The sequence below is a fragment of the Sceloporus undulatus genome, chromosome 4 (genome assembly GCF_019175285.1).
Source record: "Sceloporus undulatus isolate JIND9_A2432 ecotype Alabama chromosome 4, SceUnd_v1.1, whole genome shotgun sequence".
Taxonomy (NCBI): Eukaryota; Metazoa; Chordata; class Lepidosauria; order Squamata; family Phrynosomatidae; genus Sceloporus; species Sceloporus undulatus.
The window spans coordinates 83,912,789-83,935,177 of record NC_056525.1 but is presented as its reverse complement, the minus strand read 5'-3'; the positions used below and the strand labels follow the sequence as shown (position 1 = coordinate 83,935,177).

Below are 22,389 nucleotides of genomic sequence, written 5' to 3'. Positions count from 1 at the left end.
AAAATCACAGCAACTTACATTGGCCGTGCCTCTGAAGCTGGCTCATATCAATATCACCATCACCATCCTCCTCCTGCTCTTCTTCTTCTTCTTCTTCTTCTTCTTCCTCCTCTGAAGCTGGCTCATATCAATATCACCATCACCATCCTCCTCTTCCTCTTCTTCTTCTTCTTCCTCCTCCTCCTCCTCCTCCTCCTTCCTCCGCCTTCCTCCCTCCTCCTCCTGCTCCTTCCTCCCTCCTCCTCCTTCTCCCCTTCCTTCCTTCCTTCCTTCCTTCCTTCCTTCCTTCCTCCCTCCTCCTCCTCCCCCCTGCGCGGCTGCGCAAGAGGCCCAAGGCCCCGTGTTGCTGTGCGCGGGGCCTTTGCCCCCCCCTTGCCCACCGCCAAAGGCCCCTGCAATCGGCAGCAGGACCAAGCAGGGGCCAGTCCCAATGTCTCAGCGGGCCGCATGCGGCCCACGGGCCATAGGTTGTCGACCCCTGGTCTACATTATCCTCAAGTCCTAAACGTGCAGGCTGCTGTTTTTCATCTTAGAGCCTCCTTCCAAAAGTATACTGTGAAGGACAAGTTGGCATGCATTCTATGAAAGATGAGGAACATCATCTGTAGCTCTGCCTCTGTCTTGAAAAACGTAATATCAGAGAATGAACTGAATAAATAAATATATGAGACAGCAGCTTGCAGTATGGAACCACAAATTCCATCAAGGATTTGAACCTGATGGAGTCCACCACACTGAATGGTTGATTGTTCAAAAATGTGATGGGTGACCCATGCAGATGTTGGAATGTGCCCTCTTTGGGTCTATAGTTGGTTCCAGTAAGGCAGGTAGGTCTTGCAGCAAGGACAGTACCATCTCCTCATCCCTCTCTTTCCTTTGCCTCTCTCCTAGTAATGATACCATGTACTTGTCAACATTAGAAGTTGGTTTCATGGTTGCATATGCTAAGTAAAATAACGTACTTTTATTATGGATAAGTAGAAGGAAGGAAACATTCAAAGAGTCAGGTGGGAAAGAGAGATATCTGTTTGCATCTTAGAGCTCTACACTGGCCAGAATACTCTGGAACTGCCCAGATTCCGCCCCCCCCCCCCCCCCCTACTTCTTCATTCCATAGCGATGCCAGGCAGCTAGTTACACATGCACCCGTAGTATTACCTGGCGCTGGCACCGCTGCCCCAGGTTGCTCTTTCTGAGTCAGAAACAAGGCACTCAGCATTGATCACATGGCTGGGTGCCTTGTTGTGACTTCAGGAGGAGCAACCTGCACCAGCAGTGATGGCATCAGGTGATACAGTGTGACATATGTGTAAACACTCACCACACATCTCTTCAGATTGCTCTGGATTTTCCTGCAATTTCCAAAGAAAAACGTTATTTTAAACTGATTTATGGAAAGGATAGGGTGAGTTTGGTGTGGAACTGGCCTTATGTTGTGAAAACTATCCACACTCAAATCAGGGATTTGGCTCTGTGTTGTGAAGACAGGTCACCATGAGGATTGGGGGGGGGGGGGCTGCTTCATGTGGTCCATGTAAATATGGCTTTAGGAGGTGTAAATAAGGTTTTATTCCTCAAGCTAGTCAAATGCATTTCAGTGAAGAAATTATAAATTGCAAAGAAAACATATTATTTGTGAAATAATATATTAAAACAGATAAAAATGAATACATAAAACCCTGGATGTTATAGAAATGGACAAGATGACGTCATATTTAAGAGAAGATAATAGAACTGAGGGAAAGATATGGGATCTGTTTTTGAACTACTGTGCTGAGAGGTGGAAATGATATGTATATGAAATTAATCCCCCTACGCTGGATTCCTTACTATATGGTATAGTAATTTGTTATATCAGAAGGTGGTATAAGTAATAGTTATAATGTAAGAATTAGTAAATATAGTTATAAGCCTGAATGCAGACTAAAGGTTGATGCTGCTAGATTACGAATACACATTGCCTGATGATAGAAATAAGTGTCATAAGAAAATGTGAGATGGAGAAGCCTTGATAGGAGAGGGATGAGGAATTCAGAATAGTAGCTGTATAGATATTTTTATCAATTCTGGATATAAATATGTACATAGGGAACGGGTGGGAGAGGGGACAGGACAGAAGTATATATATATGTATGATATGTATGTCAAATCTGGATATGTTAGTCTTGTTACATTTTTTAAACGCTTCAATAAAATTAAAAAAAATTAAAAAATGAATAGATAAAATACTCTGAAAATGCAGAGCAATTTGAATATTAACATGAAAGGTTTTTTAAAAAAATGTTTTCTAAGATTTTGTATAGCAGTTTATAGTTCTCAAGCAAGGAGAGACATCACTGTGCTTCTGTAGTCCCCCACCCTTTCTATATGTATCAGGGTTGTCTTAATCATGTCAACTTGGTGGCAGAAAGTATGCTTTGGGGATGTGTAAAAATCTGAACTCTAAAGACGAAGCGTAAACTCTGGTCTCCAGTTAGACTGAAAGTAGGTGGGAGGATGTGGTAAAATACCAACCCTCGATGTCCAATTTATTTCCCTTCTCCACAATATTTAGAAAAAGCTTCTTTAGGAATTGAAATATACATGCAGTAGGGGGAAAAGATGAATTGAAAAAAGAGTAAAATAAAGGTAGGCAAAGGCAGGAATCTGCCTACTAATAAGCTGAGTACATGGACAGAGTTATAATCGTTATAAACAAGCACAGAAGATCCCTTAGCACTGAAGCCCTCTCTTTCTTCTACGCATAGTTCAAGGAAGCACTTTTTAAAAAATCCGAGTCACAATCCTTTCGCTGTCCACAGTGATTGGAGAGCTCTTGGTAAAATGGGCCCTAGGATTAGAAGGTAGATACACAGTCACTAAGCCGCTTTCACTTCCTTTCCTATAACCCTCCCTTCAACATTTTCATAGAAGAAAAAGACAAAAAGTTTTTAATTTTCTGAAGCATTTTCTTCAGGCCTCTTTTAGAGGAGTTTACTTTGGTTCAAAGCTGTCCTCTTTTTCTAGTTGCAGGTTAGGTGGGTAACAGGGAGTTCATTCACACTAATCACTACTGTAATACTATTTTTGGGGAAAGGAAGAAGTACAAACACTTATGCTATAACTTCTTTTGCACAGTTCAGTTAATCTCCAAGGTGCTACAAGATCCCTTTGCATTTGAGAAGACAATTCAGGGAAACTTAAACCTTCATTGCCAGATCTTAGGGAACTTCCATTTTGTTAATATAGATTGTACAATTGTTTGCTATACAATTAAGTGATTATAATCTGCTTTTTATATTCACACAGGCTTGGAAAAGATGGTATGCTAATGCAGGTAAGGTAGTATGTACACAGATGTTCAACAATGTTAGAGCCTGTAGTTTGTTCAGCTGGTAACTGAAGCAGTAGCTTCTTTGAAATAAAAACCAAAGTATTGGGGAATCTGGTCTCACATCTCTTGCACAGTGTGCAATTTGCTGACCTTGGCACCTACTGCTTACGCTTACAACCTACCAGAGGTATTGGCAAGGTTCGCTCTGTCCCTCACTGGAAGCAGAAGGAAGGTGATAATGTTGGAAGCCAGAGAGTAGATATTGGTCAATCTGCACAGATCAGTGTGATGCAGTGGTTACAGTGTCAGACAGACATTCCACAGAGACATCAAAATCTTTGTGTGACCTTGGGCCAGCTACTCTATCTCTCAGACTGTGCTAACTTACAAAGTTGTTGGGAAGATAAAAAAAGAATTTAAAAATGAAAAAAAAATTGTTCAGTTATCTTCATCTTTGATCAATAGGTAGCCACAGACAGAAGAAGTCTTCATTGAACCTGCAAAAAACCAAAACAAACAAAGAAACAAACAAAGAAACAAACAAAAAAACAACAACCAAGTTTTGTTTTAAGAGCCTTGTAGAATTCCCAAATTACCATCAATCAACTTTGAAACAACATGGGATGGGAGTACAGAAAACACGGGAGATGAAATATTTGGAAGCAATGTGATCTAAATCAGAGTTTGGAAAATTTACCTTTTTAAAGCTACAGTGCCCCAAATTTCCCAGTGGCTATGCTGGCTGACAGTGAGGGATTTGAGAATTGGTACGTAGTTCCAAAAATCCATGTTTACAAGCTCTGCAGTGCCCAATACCATCTAAAGAGGGAGTGCTTCTATAAGACAATGATACAAAGTCTAAAATTATTCAAATGCACTATTTCCACAGAGCATATGTAGATTTTGATGTTATTATTATTTGCCATTAAGTCAGCCTTGATTTATGGTAATCCTATGACTGAGAGATCTCCAAGAGTCCCTTTCATCAGCTTTGCTGCTCAAGTCTTGCAAACTGATGGCTGAGGCTTCCTTGATTGAAACAATCCACCTATAGTGTAGCCTCCCCCTTTTCCTACTGCCTTTATATTTTTACTGAACATTATCATATTTTCAAATGAATCATATTGGCTCATAATATATTCCCTAGTAAATGTGTGAGGGAATGTAGTCTTACTCATTCTTATGTAACATTACGCAGATCTATGCCTAGAATTGCAATTGCACGCCCAAGAAGGAAGCAGAGTAGAGGGATCAGCCACTACCCTCAAACAACATTGTATATGCACCAGTGGAGACCTAGGACATTATCACATGAGTTTCATGTCCAGCATGGAGGATGATTTGCAGGACTCAGAGAATGAGCCAGAGCCCCTGGGACCTGAACCTGTAATTAGGGAGCCTGAGGCTGGCCCTAGTTCTGCTGGAGCAGAGTCTGTGGCCCCTCCAGAGGTTCAGCAGCCAAGTCTTTCTGGGGCTGAGGTTGTGGACATAGAGGAGGATCTGGGAAGTGTGCCTACCTTCAGGGAGCGTCGAGCTGAAAGAGAGGGCTTTTGACAATCACAGAGGCTTTATCAGAAGTGTGTTTGTGATCAGACACACCTGAAGGCCTGCTACTGGCCTATTTAGGCAGCTGGAGCAGATGTGGCTCTTTGCCAGTGGTAATCTGTCTTTTCTAGAGGAAAGACTCTGTCTCTGGCCCCTGTGGCTTCTTGGAACAGATCTGTGGGGGGTTATAGACCACCCAAAAATACGTATTGAATACGTATTAGGGTTAGGAAGGGGCAGTGCTTCCGCATTCCCCTAACCCTAATACGTATTCAAAACGTACAATATGGCGGCGTCCGTTCCACACGGTTGCTGCCATATTGATGTAACGGACGCTCTGCATCCGCACGTGGTGCGCCGGAAGTGACACCGTGAGTGCGCCCTTTGGCACTTGTGGCGCCTCTTCCGGGGCCCAAGAAGGAGCGTGATTTCTGCGCTCCTTCCTCTGAGCGTCCGGGAGCCCCGCGGTGTGGCAGCTGCGGCTCCCGGATGCCGCAAGCGGCGGCAGCGGGACAACACTGCTTCTCGGCGGTATGTAACCCGCCTTAGTTTCCTATATTGCTGACTATCTTGATTATTTGGAAGCCTTGACCTTGGACTGCCTTATTGACCTATCTGATACCTTGAATCTCGGACTGTCTGACAACTCTTTTAGTAATCCTCCTGCTGATACTGCTTTGAATCTTCAAGACTGTTGCTTGCACTGACTCTGCTATCTGGGGGTTTGTTTGTTTGTTTAAGAAGTAGCTGGCTTATCAGCCAATTGGCTGCTTTCCTAGACAGAATAACTATGCTGGCTTTGTAATTAGGCTGATAGCAGCATAATGACAAATGAACAAGCCCTGACCCAGCTGATGCAGATGAATTTACAGCTTTCTGCCCAGGTGCAACAATTGACAGACTGTGGCTGCTTTTCAGGGCCAAGGTAACCCTTCTGCTCCTGAACACTGCAGAAAATGTTTTGCCTCCCTTCTTGATAAGTTCTAGGGAGTCTCTACTATGCTGGACAGTTTCCTTGCTAATTACAAGCTACATTTTAAGCTCCGAGAGAAGATTTTCCTGATGATTCCAATAAGGTGGCTTTCATAATTAGTTTGCTTTCTGGGCCTGCCAGCAAATGGGCTACCCCTTACCTGAACCAGGACAGCCCCCTCCTCAACAGCTTGCAGGACTTTATTGCAGAAATGCAGTCCACCTAGGGGAATCCGGTAAAGGCTGAGACTGCAGAACGTCAAATCCAGGCTCTTTGCCAAGGGACCGGAATTGTAGCCGAGTACTCCAAGAACTTCAGCCTGCTTGTTCAAGACTTGATGTGGAATGATAGTGCTTTGCAGGCTCAGTTTAGGGTGGGGCTCTCTGATGCGGTGCTGGATGAATTGGCACGCTCTGAGCACCCTGATTCTCTGAGCCTGTTGATTGCACAAGCTACCTGAATGGACTGCCGCCTCTCAGCTCATAGACAAGCTTGATGGAATGTCCTTCTGCTACTTCTGAGTCCAGCTCAATCGGCTCCTGCAGCTTCACCTGTGGCTGCTCCTCCCCAGCCAGCCAAGGAACCTATGCAGCTGGGAGGGGCGTGACCTCAGCTCACCACTACCGAGAAGGAATGCAGGAGGAGGGAGGGCCTCTGCCTGTACTGTGGCCTCCAAGGACATTTTGCCCAGGAATGCCCTGCAAAGGGACGCTGGCCCCCCTGCAGGGAAATGACTCCTCCTAGGTGTCGATTTGGTTCACCATCTGGGAGTGTCTCTTGAACCCACTTCCTCTACATTGGCTTCCAGGAAGGACCCTTTGCTACTGGCCGCCAGCCTGAGGCTCCCCTCCACGGAGCTCCTTCCTGTGGGAGCCATGATCAACTTGAGAGCTTCCAGCTGTTTTATGGATCTGAACTTTGCCCAACGTCAACACATCCCACTGGAGGCTCTGGCTATCTTCCGGTCTGGTCCAGTGATGCACCAGACTCCTGTGCTCCACCTCGAGATTCAGGTCCATGTAGAGGAGATCTGGTTTTTGCTGGCTGCTGACCCTCACTTCCCTTTGGTTTTGGGCATGTCCTGGCTCTCCCAGCATGACCCAAATATCTCTTGGTCATGGCAGGAATTCCTGTTTGGCTCGGAGTATTGTCAGCAGCACTGCTGGCCCTAACGGATCTCGGCTGAGGTGGCGGTGGAGGCCCAGGAGTGCTTGGTGATGTTGCCTGAGAAATACTGGGACTATACCGATGTCTTCGATATGGAGGCGGATCAGCTCCCCCCACATTGGCCCTGTGACTGTGCCATCGACCTGGTGTCGGGGGCCCCTATTCGAGTGGGGCGTCTCTATTCCTTCTCGGAGCCTGAGCTAGTGGCTCTGAGGGACTTTCTGGAGAAGAACCTCCAGAGAGGGTTCATCCGCCCCTCCAAGTCTCTTGCTGGTGTCTCAGTGCTGTTCATGTGCAAGAAGTGCAGGGAGTTGTGCCTCTGCAATGATTACTGGGCCCTCAACAAGATCACCATCTGGAACCGGTACACCCTGCCTTTGATCCCGGAGCTGCTGGAGTGGTTGCGCCATGCCAAGGTGTTTACTAAGTTGGGGCGTACAATTTGGTGCGGATCTGGGCAGGAGACAAGTGGAAGACAGCCTTCCAGACCTGGTACGGGCATTACTAGTGCACCGTGATGCCCTTCATGTAATGCCCCCGCTGTTTTTCAACATTTTGTAAATGATGTCTTCTGGGACTATTTGGACAGTTTTATTATTATTTACTTGGACGACTTTTTGATTTACTCCCCGAGCCAGGCTGCCCATGAAGCCCATGTACTTGCTGTTCTCCAGAGGCTCCAGGAGCACTGGCTCTACACCGAGCTGGAGAAGTGCGCCTTTGACCTCCATGAGGTGAACATCTTGGGCTACCATGTCTCTACTCAAGCTGTGGCCATGGACACATCCAAGGTGGAGTCGGTGCTGTCTTGGCAACCTCCTCGCAACAGGAAGGATGTCCAGAGGTTCCTAGGGTTTGCAAACTTATAGCAGAAGTTCATCGAGGACTACGCCACCCTAATGAGCCCTATAATAATAATAACAACAACAACAGCAACATATATTTCTATACCGCTTTTCCTGGGAGATCAAAGCGGTTTCCAAGTTCAAAGGGAATATACATTTTAAATATGTTACAATACAATATACAGTCAAGAATACTGTCTTCAGGATAGCCTGTTCTTTCCCTCACAGGCTCAAGGATGACAGTTACGGAGGGAGGGCACTGTCTCTTCAGGCCAGCCTGTTCTCTCCCTCACAGGCTATCCTGTGACAGTTACGGAGCGAGGGCACTGTCTCTTGACACTGTCACTATCTCCCAACTGTTGCGAGGGAAGACCCGGCTCCAGTGGACGGCTGCTGCGCAGAAGTCCTTTGAGGTCCTGAAGGCACGGTTTACATCAGCCCCTATCCTGCAGCACCCTGACCCACGCATGCCATTTGTCATGGAAGCAGATGCCTCTGATGTTGCCATAGGGGCTGTGTTGCTTCAGCTAACAGGGCCCAAGGCGCACCTGTTGCCCTGAGCCTTTTACTCCCAACAGTTCACTGCTCCAGAGCTGAATTACACCATCTGGGAGAAGAAGCTGTTGGCAATCAAGGTGGCCTTTGAGATCTGGCAACATCTTCTTGAGGGGGCAGCTCACCCAGTCCGGATGCACATGGATCACTGGAACTTGGAGCACCTACAGATAGTGAGGAAGCTCTCCCAGAGGCAGCAGCAATGGTCGTCATTCTTTGCCTGCTTCAACTTCCAGCTCCAGTATGTACCTCGAGGCCAGAGCCTACAGGCCAGAACCTACAGGCCAATTCTCTCTCCCATAAGCCAGAGTATGCCATGGACCTGGAGGGTGAGGTTCGGTCCACCATTCTGCGCCTGGAGAATTTTGCTGCTGCTCTGAGGGAGGCCACGCTGCTAGACCAGATCCATGAACTCCAGGGCCAGTACCCGTTTGTGGCGCAGCATTTGGCGGAGGGGGACGTCTCTCCCTTCGTGCTGCAGGATGTTCTGCTCTACCACTGGGGCTGCCTTTACATGCCAGCAAGGGATTGTAGGGAGGCAATCTTGTGGGTTGGTCATGACTCAAAGCTGGCCAGGCACTTCGGCTTTTGTAAAACCCTGTACCTCCTCACCAGGGAGTTTTGGTGGCCTCGAGTGCAGGCGGAGGTGGCCCAGTATGTGGACATTTGCCCGGTGTGTCACCGGACCATCCGGGGTGACCCACAGGGTTCCTGCTGCCTTTGCCAATGCTGGTAGGGCCTTGGAAAGTCATTTCCATGGACTTTATCATGGACCTGCCCCCCTCTGCTGGCTGCATGACAATTTGGGTGGTGGTGGACCTTTTCTCCAGACGGCTCACTTTGTGCCCTTTGCTGGCCTCCCCACAGTGAAGGAGACAGCCTGGATGTTTGTCCAACACATCTTCTGACTCCTTGGCCTTCCCAAGGGGGTGATCTCCGATCGTGGCATACTGTTCACAACCCGCTTCTGGACCAGCTTGCTGCAGCTCCTGGACATCGCGCCTCACCTGTTCTTGTTTCACCACCCCGAGTCCAATGGACAGACGGAGCGCACCAATGGAACCCTGGAGCAGTACCTCCGCTGCCACGCCAGCTACCACCAGGAGAACTGGGTTGACTTGCCTCCGCTGGCCAAGTTCGCCTACAACAACTCGGTCCATGCCTCGTCCCAGCAGATGCCCTTCTTTGCCACAGGGGGTTTCCATCCTCGAGGGTTCCCTGCTGTGGCTCCTGTCTCACTGGTTCCTGTGGCGGATCAGTGGCTCCAGGAACTCCAGGCGGCACAGTCTCTGTTCAAGGAACAGGTGGCTAAAGAGGTGTACAAACGGGGAGCGGATTGGCAATGCCAAGAAAGTCCTCCACTGCAGCAGCCATGTCGCAAGTTGGATGCCTGGTTTGTGAGGCCTTATAAGATTGGGGCCCAGGTCAATCCCATGGCTTTCCGGTTCCAACTTCCCCAGACATGGCGAATCCACCCAGTCTTCCACTTCTCCTTGCTGCTCCCCGCCTCAGGGGTTCGGCCCCATGCAGGTTCGACTCCTCTGCCTGATCCAGTCCTGGTGGATGGGGAAGAGGAATTCGAGGCGGCCCACATTTTGGACTCCCATCAACATCGTGGTCGCCTTCAGTGCCTTATCAACCTGCCTATCTGTTACCTTGAATCTCGAACTGTTTGACAACTCTTTTGGTAATTCCTCTGCTGATACTGCTTTGAATCTCCAAGACTATGTTGCTTGCACTGACTCTGCTATCTGGAGGTTTGTTTGTTAATTTAACAACTTCCTGGCTTATTGGCCATTTGGCTGCTTTCCTGGACAATGAGCCCCATACAGGTTTCAGAGCATCCAGTATTACATATCTTTGCAATTGTATTTCTGAAGTTGCTGTTGCCATTGCATTCTGCTCTCCCCTTCTCCAGCAGCCTCTCTCCCCTTGTCTCCCCTCCCCAGCCACTGCATTGCCCCTTTGTCTGGCCACCCACCCAGGGAGACCAGGCATGCTGCTCCATCACAGGGCTTCCTCCCAGGGAGAAAGCCATGCAACGGAGACATGATGGAGCAGCTGGGCCCACCGCCTGCACCCCCAGTGATGCTACTATCTAGTTGTAAACACTATAGAAAAATGGAGGATATGCCTATGGTCATACTCTAATTGATAAACCTTTAACTTTTCTTTATCCAGGCCATAGGAACCCAGACCTGGAACACATCATTTGTTATTCAAAGCTTCCTTGAGGTATCATTTCCCATTTATTCACTCTAATTTTGTTTTCTCCATGATTATAGTATGATGGCTCCTGTTTTCTATATAAGTTAGCTGTATGAATTGACATGTAGATAACTTGCATGGTGTGTGTACCTGACAAGTTTGACAAGGATTGGAAAGCTGTACATGGGCATGCAAGTGGCATATGCATCATAAGCAGCCACAACATTAAATCTGAAAGCTGTGCACGCCTGTCATGGTTATCTTAAAATATTCAGATATTTTCCAGGTAGAGTTCTACTCAGTTTTGTCTTAGATAAACAATGCTATCTTGCCATTCAATAACATAACAATACACAGATTAACATGTAAACCACTCCTCCCAACCTAGAGTCACACAGTATATATATACCCCACTCACTTCCATGCCAGCATTCTCTGAAGATTCCAGCCACAGATGCCGGCGAAATGTCAGGAATAAACCTTTCTAAAACCAAAAAATCTACAAAAAACAATGCTATCTTGTGTTATAGAACATTCCCTGATGGGCATTCCCTGTTTTCTCTCCTGCGTTCCCCATGCTCTCAACATCTCAGCTTGGCTATGTTTGGAAAACTGAACTGGTGGTGGTGGTAGTGGTGAAGTCTGGAGGATGTGAGCAGGAACAAACTTCCTCTTCACATTAAGAGTGCCCAGGTTTGCTCTGTTCATCTTGACATGTCTTCTGTGACTTTGGGGGAAGAAAGGAACTAAGAATGGATGTTTGTTGTTAACTGTGATCACGTTGACTTCAACTTATGGCAATCGTATCGATGAAAGACATCCATGTCATCCTGTTATCAACAGACTTGCTCAGTTCTTGCAGACTCAGGGCAATGTCTTCTTTGAATCTGTCCATTTGGTTTGTTGCCTGTTGTTGTTAACTGCCCTCTGTTGCCCTCAACTCATGGTGACCCTATGGATGAGACATCTCCAAGACTTCCCATCTTCCACTGCTCTGCATATATTTTGCAGTCTCATGCTCATGTCCTCCCTCATTTAGTCTACCCATGTGCCCTGCAGTCTTCCTCTTTTTCTGCTATTCTCAACCTTTCCCAGCATAATTATTATTTTGTAATGAGTTGTGCCTTCTCATGATGTGGCCAAAGTATTTCATTTGTGGTCTCCTTTTTTTTCCCTACTGCCTTCTACCTTTCCAAGCAATATTGTCTTTTCTAGTAAGTCATATCTTCTCATGATATGGCCAAAGTACAACAGTTTCAGTTAGTCATCTTAGCTTCTTGGGAGAGTTTAGGCTTGATTTTGGTCTGGGGCCATTTATTGGTCTTTTTATTAGTCCACAGTATCCATAGAACTCTCCTCTAGCCTCACATTTCAAATGAGTTGATTTTTCCCCATCACCTTGCTTCACTGTCCAGCTTTCACAACCATATATAGAAATGGGAAATATGATGGCATGGATGAACCTATTTTTAATATTCAATTATATATCTTCACACTTCAAGATATTGTCTGGTTCCTTCAAAGCTGCCCTTCCAAGTCTTAAGAGCTGTGCAGACTGCCCCTGAAGGGTGGCCTGCCACCACCTCCATCTTCCCCTGATCTGGCCTTTCCAGAGTGTGAAAAGGAGCTGCAAAAAGTGCCTCCTTTTTGCGCCCTGGAAAGGGTGTGATAACCGCGGTGCTGTGGCTTTAAGGTGCTTCTTTGGGGCCACATCATGAAAATGCAGTGCCGTGAAGCCACATGCCATGTGCTACAGTGTGCAGTGTCACGCCAGCCTGGGGGTAGAGCCAGGGTGTGTGTCATGTGGATACCATGCCCTGACTCCTCCCCCAGGCAGGCCTTTCCTGCCGGTGTGCACAGCTCCTAAATCTTCTTCTGATTGTTTTTTCTGGGTTTTTTGGCCTATGTGGCCATGTTCTAGAAGAGTTTATTCCTAACGTTTTGCCAGCATCTGTGGCTGGCATCTTCAGAGAGTTCTGATTTCTTGACTTCTGATTCTTCTTCTTTTTCTGATTTCTTAACTTCAGTCTACACTCTGACTGAGCCAAGGTACAGAAAATCCTGTATTATTTCAATGTCTTAATCATCTGCTTTAAAGTCATGAAAATCATCTGTGGCCATTATTTTTTTCTTCATTTTCAACTGTAAACCTGCCTTTGCACTTTTCTCCTTAACTTTCTTCAGTAATCATTCCAAGTCTTTGCTATTATCTGCTAATAATAAGATATCATTTGCTTATCTTAAATTGTCGATGTTCCTCCCTCCAATTTTCATGCCTCCTTTCTCCAAATCTAATTCTGTCTTACATATGTTCAGCATACAAGATAAACAGTTAGGGTGATGAAATTTAGGCTTGCCTGACCTCCTTTCCAGTTAGGGACCATTCTGTTTCTCTGTATTCTGTCATATCAGTAGCCTCTTGTCTTGAATATAGATTACACATGAGGACAATCAAATGTTGTGGCACACAACCAGAGCTGAAATTAATTCCTAATGCAGCTCACCAATGTTGTCTCCAATATGCATCATCTGAAGTAAACAACAAAGCAGATCCTGTTTTCATGGACCTGTCCTGACCTTACCATTCTTCCAGAACTGGGAATCATGTAGTGGACAGGATGCCTGTGGAACCAAGGCTTCTTTGGCAGCTCACTTTTGCGTCCCATCCCCAGACATCTCTGCCCAAAATATGATGTGGGGAATCAAAATAAGTATTACTTCTGTTGGATGTTTCCAGGATCAGTCATTCTTTTCTAGAAGAAAGTGTACAGCCCCCCCATTTCCAGTAGAAAATGTATCTCCTCTTCCAGAAAACCAGATGTAATTATTTTCAAATTAGAAGTGACCCTCTAATTACTTCCATTTTCTTATGAAGGGGTGGGACATGAATTTATAAATGGAGTACATTTGTCTATGTTTAACATCCTAGTTTTGTTTAAGTGGCTGAGATTTCTGGATATGCTGCCATTTCTCTGTCCTTTCACAATTGCCAGACCTTGTGGTTTGGAAAAACTTAACCACAGCATCTTTCTTTTTTCTAGGCTGGTATTCATAACAACCCTGACTATGCATCCTGCTTGAAAAAAGCCCATACGTTTCTTAAATGTGTCCAGGTGAGGATATGAACTGGAATAACATGTGAGAGAAGTCAATACAGGCTTTAGAAGATTGCTCTTATCTGTTTTCCACTGGGGCATAATGTGGTGGCCAATATTTGTCTTTCTGTCAATGATGATATGTGTCAGAAATGCATAGTGTTTCTCTCATTGTAAGGAATGAAAACTGTTGCTGTTGATTCTAAAACCAGTTTCTTGGCTATTAACTGAGTAGCCAGTAGCTTCCATATGTTTTTCTGAAACTTCCATGGTTATTTTATCTGTTTTAGTAGTTGCAACTTAAGCTTCTTTGGTTCTGAGGAATCTTCTCTTTCACTGATCTGTCTCAGGAATGCTTTCTCCAGAATTTAAGATGCATCAGTTTAACACCCCAAAGTCATTCCCTAGGTGAAGGCACATGGCACATTCAAACACTTTGCAAATCCACTTATTAATATGCTATTAATGTTTTTTTTTCAGATTATAGATAATCCACCCAATTATGAGAGATACTATCGCCACATGAACAAGGTACATTCAGCTGCCAAAGAAATGTAAAAGAGCAAAGATATCAAAACCAATGTATGCTAAGCAAATTTTAAACAAACAAAAAACAAACAAACAAAAAAAACCCTATAGGGATTAAATAGCCACAATTTAGTAGGCAATAAAATATATTCTAAAGTAAAAGCCCTGAGAGAATGAAAAAGTAACTTTGTCTGGTGCCAAAATGAAGAATTCATGGATCAGTGGTTAAATGCCTGTACTGCAGCTACTCAATCACAAACCACAAGGTTGTGAGTTCAATACCAGCCAGGAGCTCAGAGTCAACTCAGCCTGGCATCCTTCTGAGATTGCTAAAATGAGTAGCCAGTTTGTTAGGGGCAATTAGCGTATAGTTTGTAAACCGCTTAGGGAGTGCTTAAGTGCACTGATAAGTGGTATAGAAATGTATTTGCTATTCAGAATGCAGATTTTCAGGCTGTACCTGAAATTCCATGGTACATGGTGAATTATGGGTTGCTGTGGAGGAGACATATACATTAAATATGTTCTGTAATCAATTTAGAATTGATAAAAGATAGCTTGCTTTTTTTCTATATTGATATTTTTGAAGGAATAGTAGTCAATGTCTTTTCTTAAATCTCTAGGGAGGATTCTCTTCCAGTTATCGTGATCACAACTGGATATCTGGTGATTGCACGGCTGAGGCACTAAGGACACTGATGTTGCTGGAGGAAAAATGTCCCTTCCTAGAAGAGCGGTTGGCACCTCAACGCCTCTTTGATGCTGTCAATGTGGTGAGATGTGTGATTGCTAAGAGGGCTCAACATGGATGAAGCTAATGGATGCTAGAATCATTTGGCATTCAGATAATAAATACTAATGGGATAGATGTGTTTGTAGGATATGACTCCGAAAAGAGTTGTTGGAAGTGTCACTGGCAGGGGTATCACATGGCAGTATACTGAAATAATGCTGACTGAGGTTTGACTCCTTTTAGCTCAAGAAAAAAGGATCTAAAAAGAAGCCCGGCTGCAAAGGTTCTCGTCCTGATGTATGTGTGTTTGTGTTGTGTTACTTCAAGTCTTTTCTTATTTATTACAACCCTATCAAAAAATCCGAGAAATTAAAGCCAAGTTGAAATGGAGGGTAGGGATGCTCTATGGAGGAAAAAAAAAGAACAAAATATAGGGACAAGAAGAAATAGATGTTGGAGGCAATACACAGTAGAATTATACAACAGAGATGAAAGAATGAATGACATATGGAATGAGGAACCATATGAAGATGAACCCCAAATTATAAGAAGTGAAGTGAAATCTGCAATAAAGGAAATGGGAAAAAAATAAATCACCAGGAACAGATGATATCCCAATTGAACTGCTACAATGCCCACAGCAGATGCAATTGTAGTGCTAACTAAAATATGCCAATAAATGTGGAAAACAAAGAGGTGGCCAATGGACTGGAAATACTCGATATACATACTAATCCACAAGAAAAGGGAGACAAAAGACTGCAGCAACTATAGGACCATAGTTCTAATCTCACATGCAAGCAAAATGATGCTCAAACATCTGCAGCATAGACTCCAGTCATACATGGAGAGAGAAATTCCAGAGGCACAAGCAGTATCCAGAAAAGGAAGGGGCACTAGGGACCACATTGCAAAAATACGATGGCTAATGGAGCACACCAAAGAATTCCAAAAAAGAATAAACATGTGTTTTATAGACTACAGAAAAGCATTTGATTGTATAGATCACAAAAAGCTATCGAACACACTCAAAGACATGAGGTGCCACTAAATCTCATTGTCCTGATGAGAAATCAGTATTAAGGACAAGAGGCCACCATCAGAACAGAATTCAGGGAAACAGAGTGGTTCCCAATAGGCAAAAGGGTCAGGCAAGTCTGTATCCTATCACCTGACCTATTTAATTTATACAGTGCGCCCGCGCCATATGCGGCCTTGAGCATAGGCGCTCAAGCCGCGGGGAGCGTGTGGGGTGGCGCGTCCCATTCAATTGAATGGGTGCGCACGCCTGTTGTGCCCCGCGCGCGCCCGCACTGCCACGCACAAGCCCCATTGTTTCCAATGGGGCTTGAGCATAGGCGGAATTCGCCTTACGCAGAGGGATCCGGAACGGATCCTCCACGTAAGGCGAGGACGCACTGTATGCTGAAAACATCAGGGCTAGCCTTGAAAGAGATTCCTCCCTCCATAACTGTCATCTGCCGGCCCGTGAGGGAGTTCATCAGGCAGGCCCAGCTCCATCAGGGCTAGCCTTAAAGAAGAGTCTCCTCCCTCCATAACTTTCATCTTCCGGCCTGCGAGGGAGTTGACCAGGCAGGCCCAGCTCCATCAGGGCTAGCCTGGAAGAATGAGATTCCTACCTCCGTAACTGTCATCCTCTGGCCTGCAAGGGAGTTGACCAGGCAGGCACAGCTCCATCAGGGCTAGCCTGAAGGAAGAGACTCCTCCCTCCATAACTGTCATCTTCCAGCCTGTGAGGGAGTTGACCAGGCAGGCCCAGATCCATCAGGGCTAGTCTGGACATAGAGAGCCCTCCCTCCATGATATCTGTCATCCTTTGGCTTGGGAGGGAGTGAACAGGCAGGCTGAGCTCCATCAAGGCTAGCCTGAAGAAGAAGAGCCCTCCCTCCAGTCCATCTGCCTTGGTCCAGGCCTCAGAAGGAGAGAAGAATGCTGGACCTGATCCCCTCCCTCCCTCACCATTCCCTTCTCCTTTTGTGTCATGTCTTTTTAGATTGTAAGCCTGAGGGCAGGGAACCGTCTATTATCCCCTCTGTTGTAAGCTGCCCGGATTCCCAGTGATTGGGTGGCATATAAATAAATCCTATTATTATTAGTAGTAGTAGTAGAAGAAGAAAAGCAGAATTAGAATCAGAAAAAGAAGGAGTTAAGATAGAAGGAAGGAACATTAACAACCTAAGATATGCAGATGACACCATAATATTAGTAGAAGACATTCAGGAATTGGAAAAGTTAATAAGGAAGGTCAAAGATGAAAGTGCAAAGGCAGGTCTGATGCTGAACATAAAGAACACAAAAATAATGACTACTGAAGAAATACACAAATTCAATCTAGACAACAAGGAAATTGAAATAGTTAAAGAATTCCCATATCTAGGATCAAACACTGAGCAGAATGGAGACTGCAGTGAAGAAATAAGAAGAAGACTAGGAATGGGAAGAGCAACTATGATAGAACTGGAAATGCTACTGAAGAACAAAAATATACAACTGAGCACTAAAATCAGAATTGTTCATCCATTGTATTCTCCATCACCATGCACGGATGCGAGAGATGGACAGTGAAGGAAGCAGGCAGAAAGAAAATCAACTCACTCAAAATGTGGTGCTGGAGAAGTGTACTTAGGAAACTGTAGGCAGCCAAGAAGACAAACAAATGGGTTCTTGAACAGATCAGACCACAGCTGTCCTTGGAAGCTAAAATGATCAAGTTGAGATTATTGTATTTTGGCAACATAATGAGAAGGCACAGATCACTAGGTAAAACAATAATGCTCAGAAAGGTAGGGGGTAGAAGAAAGAGAGGAAGACCAAAAAAACAGATGGATAGACTTGATCAAGAGGGTTATAGGCAAGGGCTTGCAGAATCTGGGCAAGACAGTGGAGGATAGGGATTCTTGGAGATGTCTCATCCACAGGCTTGCCATAAGCTAACAACAGCTAACAACAACAATGGTGGGGGGTTCCTGGCAAGATTTGTCCAGAGGAGGTTTGCCATTGCCTTGCCCTGAGGCTGACACCATGTGATTTGCCCAAGGTCACCCAATGGGTTTCATGGCTGAACAGGGAATTGAACCCTGATCTCCAGAGTTGTAATCCAACAAACCATTATGCAACACTGGCTTCCTAAACTGAAAGCTTGGAGACTACTTGGTTTCAAAGTAGCAGGTTAGATTCTTGATCTTGTTCAAAAGAAGGCAGAACATGGCATCCTTAATATGTTTAATTCCCTCAACAGTTTGAAGGTAAATGCAGAATCATTTAACTTTGGAAGCAATGGGAAGGCTCCGTTGCCCCTAGTGCTTGTAGAAAACTATTCAGATTATTGATTGGGTGAAGCTTTTAGTTTTAGAAATTAGGCCTTTGCCATTCAGAATGGGAGGAAACTTGCACTAGAGCTGGAAAAAACGCCAAACAACATTGTCATGAGAAAGGGTATGTGACTGTCTGAGGAGCCTAAAAGACAGATAGTGTCACTAGGGTTGGTGTCACCCTCCATTGACCTTCTTCCATATCACAACATCCAGAATCCTTAGTAATGTTTTTTGTACTAATTTACTTTTAAATCATAATTCTCACATATCACTGAATGTAATTATAATAATTGTGATGTAAAACTACTAGCAAAATTAAAATTATACCTTAAAATTACGATATCATATACAGAGAATAAATGTGTTTACATAGACATAGTTTCATGTGGTTAAAGTGAAAATATGGTAAAATATGATGAAATTTTAATTTTTTTTAAAATAACCCTGGGCCTCTTCTTTCTTCTCCCACTGAGCCATGCCCCACTCACACCATCTCTTTAGCATTTTATACAGGCAAATGCTACAGCCCATTTCTGCTAAACTGCAAATGTCTGAGAAGCAGTTGTGTCACTCCCTTAGTATGGAACCTGGTGTAGTCTGAAAGCCCGCACCCCCTAGTGATGCCACTGGGCCACAAGATGGTTGGACCAGGCTAAAGGGCATGACGTCCCCACTCATGTGGCTTATGTCTGGCTGTTGGGTTATGCCTGTACTGGGAGGCTTATTGTGTCAATTCTCACAGTCCCTGTTTCTCTCCACACCAATCCATTTATACTTTTTTGTAGCTACTTAGCATGAGAAATGTTGATGGTGGTTTTTCCTCCTTTGAAACCATGCGTGGAAGTGCCCTTCTGGAGATGATGAATCCTCTAGAGCTTTATGGTAAGAACAGAATCTTGTTAATAGAACAGCTGCTTAGATATCTAGGGTGAATTTCTGGTTCTCTTCTGACTGGTTTCTGAAAAGGCATAGTCTATTGCTGAAGGTTCACAGTGCAGATCAAAACTGAAGCCTCCCCATTCCTCTGGGGTGAGGAGCAAATTTTGTCTTCTAAATGGCCAATAGTGCCTCTCAGAATCTCAGAGAGATGACTGGCCATTTTGTGGCATTTACTGGTTATACACACACACACACACACACACACACACACACCATACCATGATTTTAGCCCCAGGAAGGGCATCCTATCTGTTCAGAAACAAGTTCCTTGGTATACAGAGACCCTCAGGAAACTGAAACAAGCAGGATAATGACTAGTGTGCAGATGGCAGAAAACCCGACTTCTATATGACAAGACACAATATAGAGAACATCTTTGTTCCTATAAAGTGGCAATATGTGTACCAAAGAAAACTTTCTTTTCTGCACATGTTTCTGTGAATTCACATCCAGCTGAGCTGTTCAGGGTGGTAAGAAGTCTAAAACAGGAACCTGTTAGAGGTTAATGTTTGGTGTAAAGTTTTATGCTTTTTGTAACTTGAATGGTTGGACTTGGGAGGCAGGATGCCTATATTTTAAATAAAATTCTTCAACTCATGTTTTGAAGCTGGCTGTTTGGTAGATCATACTGTTGTGGAATGTACATCATCAGTAATGAAGGGACTCAGACATTTCCAGAAGAGATTCCCAGATTACCGGGCAGATGAAATCAGGTAAATTCATAAGGAAGCTCTTCAGAAGCCAAGAAAGATATTGCTTCAGATATCAGTCGAATTTAAATGCTATAGGCACTTTCTAAATCTGATTATTTCAACTTGATGAATGTCTATTAGTTTTACCCTTTATGTTCAGAGAATGATTCTTCCACTTGCATAGATTGAGTGCAAATTCCAACCCATGTCAGATTAAATAAGAACTACATCTGAATGTGGATTTTTTTTAACAGTTAGGACTCAGGCGAAAAGGCAAAATCCCTGATCAGGATAAATGATAACACATCCCAGGGGTGTGGTAATTAGTCATTCAACCTATATAAAGTACAATGACAAAAACTAATTATTAAAAGTTGCTGTCCTGAATACATTTTCCTAGAACTGAGGGTGCCCACCAGGCAGAATATTCTGGGCTTCTCCCAGAGTATTCTCCCCCCAAAGCTGCCCTAGATTCCCCCATTACCTCCATACTCAGTAGCAACACTTGGTTGGAGTCTACACACATGTCCTCTGCTGTGTCGCCCAGTGCTGCCGCCACTACCATCAGTTGTTCCCTTTGTTGTCAGAAGGAAGGTGATCAAAGTTGAGCACATAGCCAAGTGTCTTGTTGAGAACATCAAAGGGAGTGACTCACACCAGCAATGGTGGCACAGGTGACACACTGGGGACATGTGTGTAGACAGCCACCCAGTGTCACTATGCACAATTTGCATTGCTACAGAATGCTCTGAATTTTCTTGAAAAATCCAGAGCAAAAGGTACATTGTAAAAAACAACAACACCCAGTTTAAGAGAAGAATAGAGCAGAACTGGCCTTATATCGTGAAGATAGTAGTCCACATTCGAATTGAGGATTTGACCCTGCATTGTGAAGTCAAGTCAATGTGAGGATGCCCCCCCCACACACACACTTCATTTGGTCCCTGTAGACATGCCCTGATTCTGTTGCAATATCTTGGGACTTCTTGTGTGTCATCGGACTTCTGTTTAGGATCTGGATACTCCTAAACATATAGTAGAAGAAAAACCTAAATTTTTCACTAAAACCAATATGGGAAAGACTAGAGGTTAAGAAAGTTGATTGCTTTAAGAAAGTTCCTAGTCTACGTCCAAGGAGGGCTTAATATAGGCAGGATTTTTTCCATTTTATCCCATCACAACACTCTTGAGAGTGCTCCCGGAGGCAATCGGTGAGTACTATGATTGAACAAGTTTACAAATAAAGGCCTCTCCTGTACAAAGGCAGCAGCATTCACTAAACCAGATTGCCTCTCAGGTCAGCCTGCTAGAGAGGACCCTGTGGATGTCTACAGAATATTGTAAAATCTCCTCCTTTTAAAAGTCCCTCCCCCTGTTAGAATTGAAGAAGCATCTCTTTGAAGTGGTTGAAACCTGCCTGTAGCATTAATAGGCCTAGAGGATTGACTCTACATGCAGGACAGAGATATTTCTTATATACATGTGATTTTGGTGTTAAAAAATGGTGCTTTGGTGAAAATTCAGACCTGAAAACTCAGCACAGATGGTATCTTCTAAGTGATATTTTTAATAGTATATCAGTTTGGCGCACTATTACCAGGGACAAAATGTAGGACAAATTCGAGACCAAACTGTAGGACAATTGCAGGACAAAACTCAGCCCAAAATGTAGGACATTTAAGGTCCTCCATTTTCTTAAATGTCCTACATTTCTGGCTGAGTTTTGTCCTGCAGTTGTCCTACAGTTTGGTCTCTAATTTGTTCCACATTTTGGCCCTGGTAATAGTGGACAATTATGGCAAAGCATCTTATACAGTAATAATCTTAGGGAAAGATGAAGAATCTTTGTGTTAACTAGGGTTCTGATGCTCAGTTGCGACCCAAAAATGGGATGCAGTTTGATCTGTGGTTGCTCATAGCAGCAGAATGTGGCTTGATTTGAACTCACAACAGCAACACTAACACCATACAAATGAGTAGTGAAAAGGTACCTGTTTTGGTTAAAATGGAGCCTCAGACTAGCTTGAAGGACTCACCTTGATTGTAGCCTTCCCCAGAGTGAATTTCTGTTGAAATGTAAAAACAATTCTTTTGGGTTTTTTCCCCTCCAGGGACACTCTTAATAAAGGTTTGCAGTTCTGTCGCAATACACAGAGAGCAGATGGCTCCTGGTATGGGTAAGTTGCGTATAAATAAATAAATAAACCCACAAAAAACTATGGATGCTGGCCATGAGAGCCTTTGACTTCACATTAGAGAGAAATACATTGTTCAGTTATAAAACTCCCTGCTAGTTTAAGGTCTATCTCATTCTGATTTTATGCTTCACACAGTTGGGAAACTAGAAGCTATGGCTCATGACTTAAGAAGTGTGTCTCCTGTTTGGTCAACTCACAAGAGGTTTCCTTTAGCAATACACTGGTACCCCGGGTTACGAAATTAATTCGTTCCGCTATTTCTT

At 44.3% G+C, this 22,389-nt stretch overlaps 2 protein-coding genes across 2 annotated transcripts in view; one reads left to right on the top strand and one right to left on the bottom strand.

Annotated features, from left to right (window-relative positions):
* Positions 1 to 22,389, bottom strand: part of LOC121928990 (lanosterol synthase-like) — a 195,474-nt gene that overhangs the window by 9,535 nt on the left and 163,550 nt on the right. The gene's annotated exons all lie outside the window — the stretch shown is intronic.
* LOC121928209 (lanosterol synthase-like) overlaps positions 1,716 to 22,389 on the top strand; it is a 42,426-nt gene continuing 21,752 nt past the window's right edge. Inside the window, exons 1-9 of the mRNA XM_042462615.1 lie at positions 1,716 to 1,836; positions 3,289 to 3,316; positions 10,580 to 10,633; positions 13,648 to 13,719; positions 14,182 to 14,232; positions 14,853 to 15,002; positions 19,083 to 19,179; positions 19,844 to 19,949; positions 22,040 to 22,105. Coding sequence (XP_042318549.1) covers positions 3,305 to 3,316; positions 10,580 to 10,633; positions 13,648 to 13,719; positions 14,182 to 14,232; positions 14,853 to 15,002; positions 19,083 to 19,179; positions 19,844 to 19,949; positions 22,040 to 22,105 — 608 coding nt within the window. The 5' untranslated portion in view covers positions 1,716 to 1,836; positions 3,289 to 3,304. The remainder of the gene's footprint in view (positions 1,837 to 3,288; positions 3,317 to 10,579; positions 10,634 to 13,647; positions 13,720 to 14,181; positions 14,233 to 14,852; positions 15,003 to 19,082; positions 19,180 to 19,843; positions 19,950 to 22,039; positions 22,106 to 22,389) is intronic.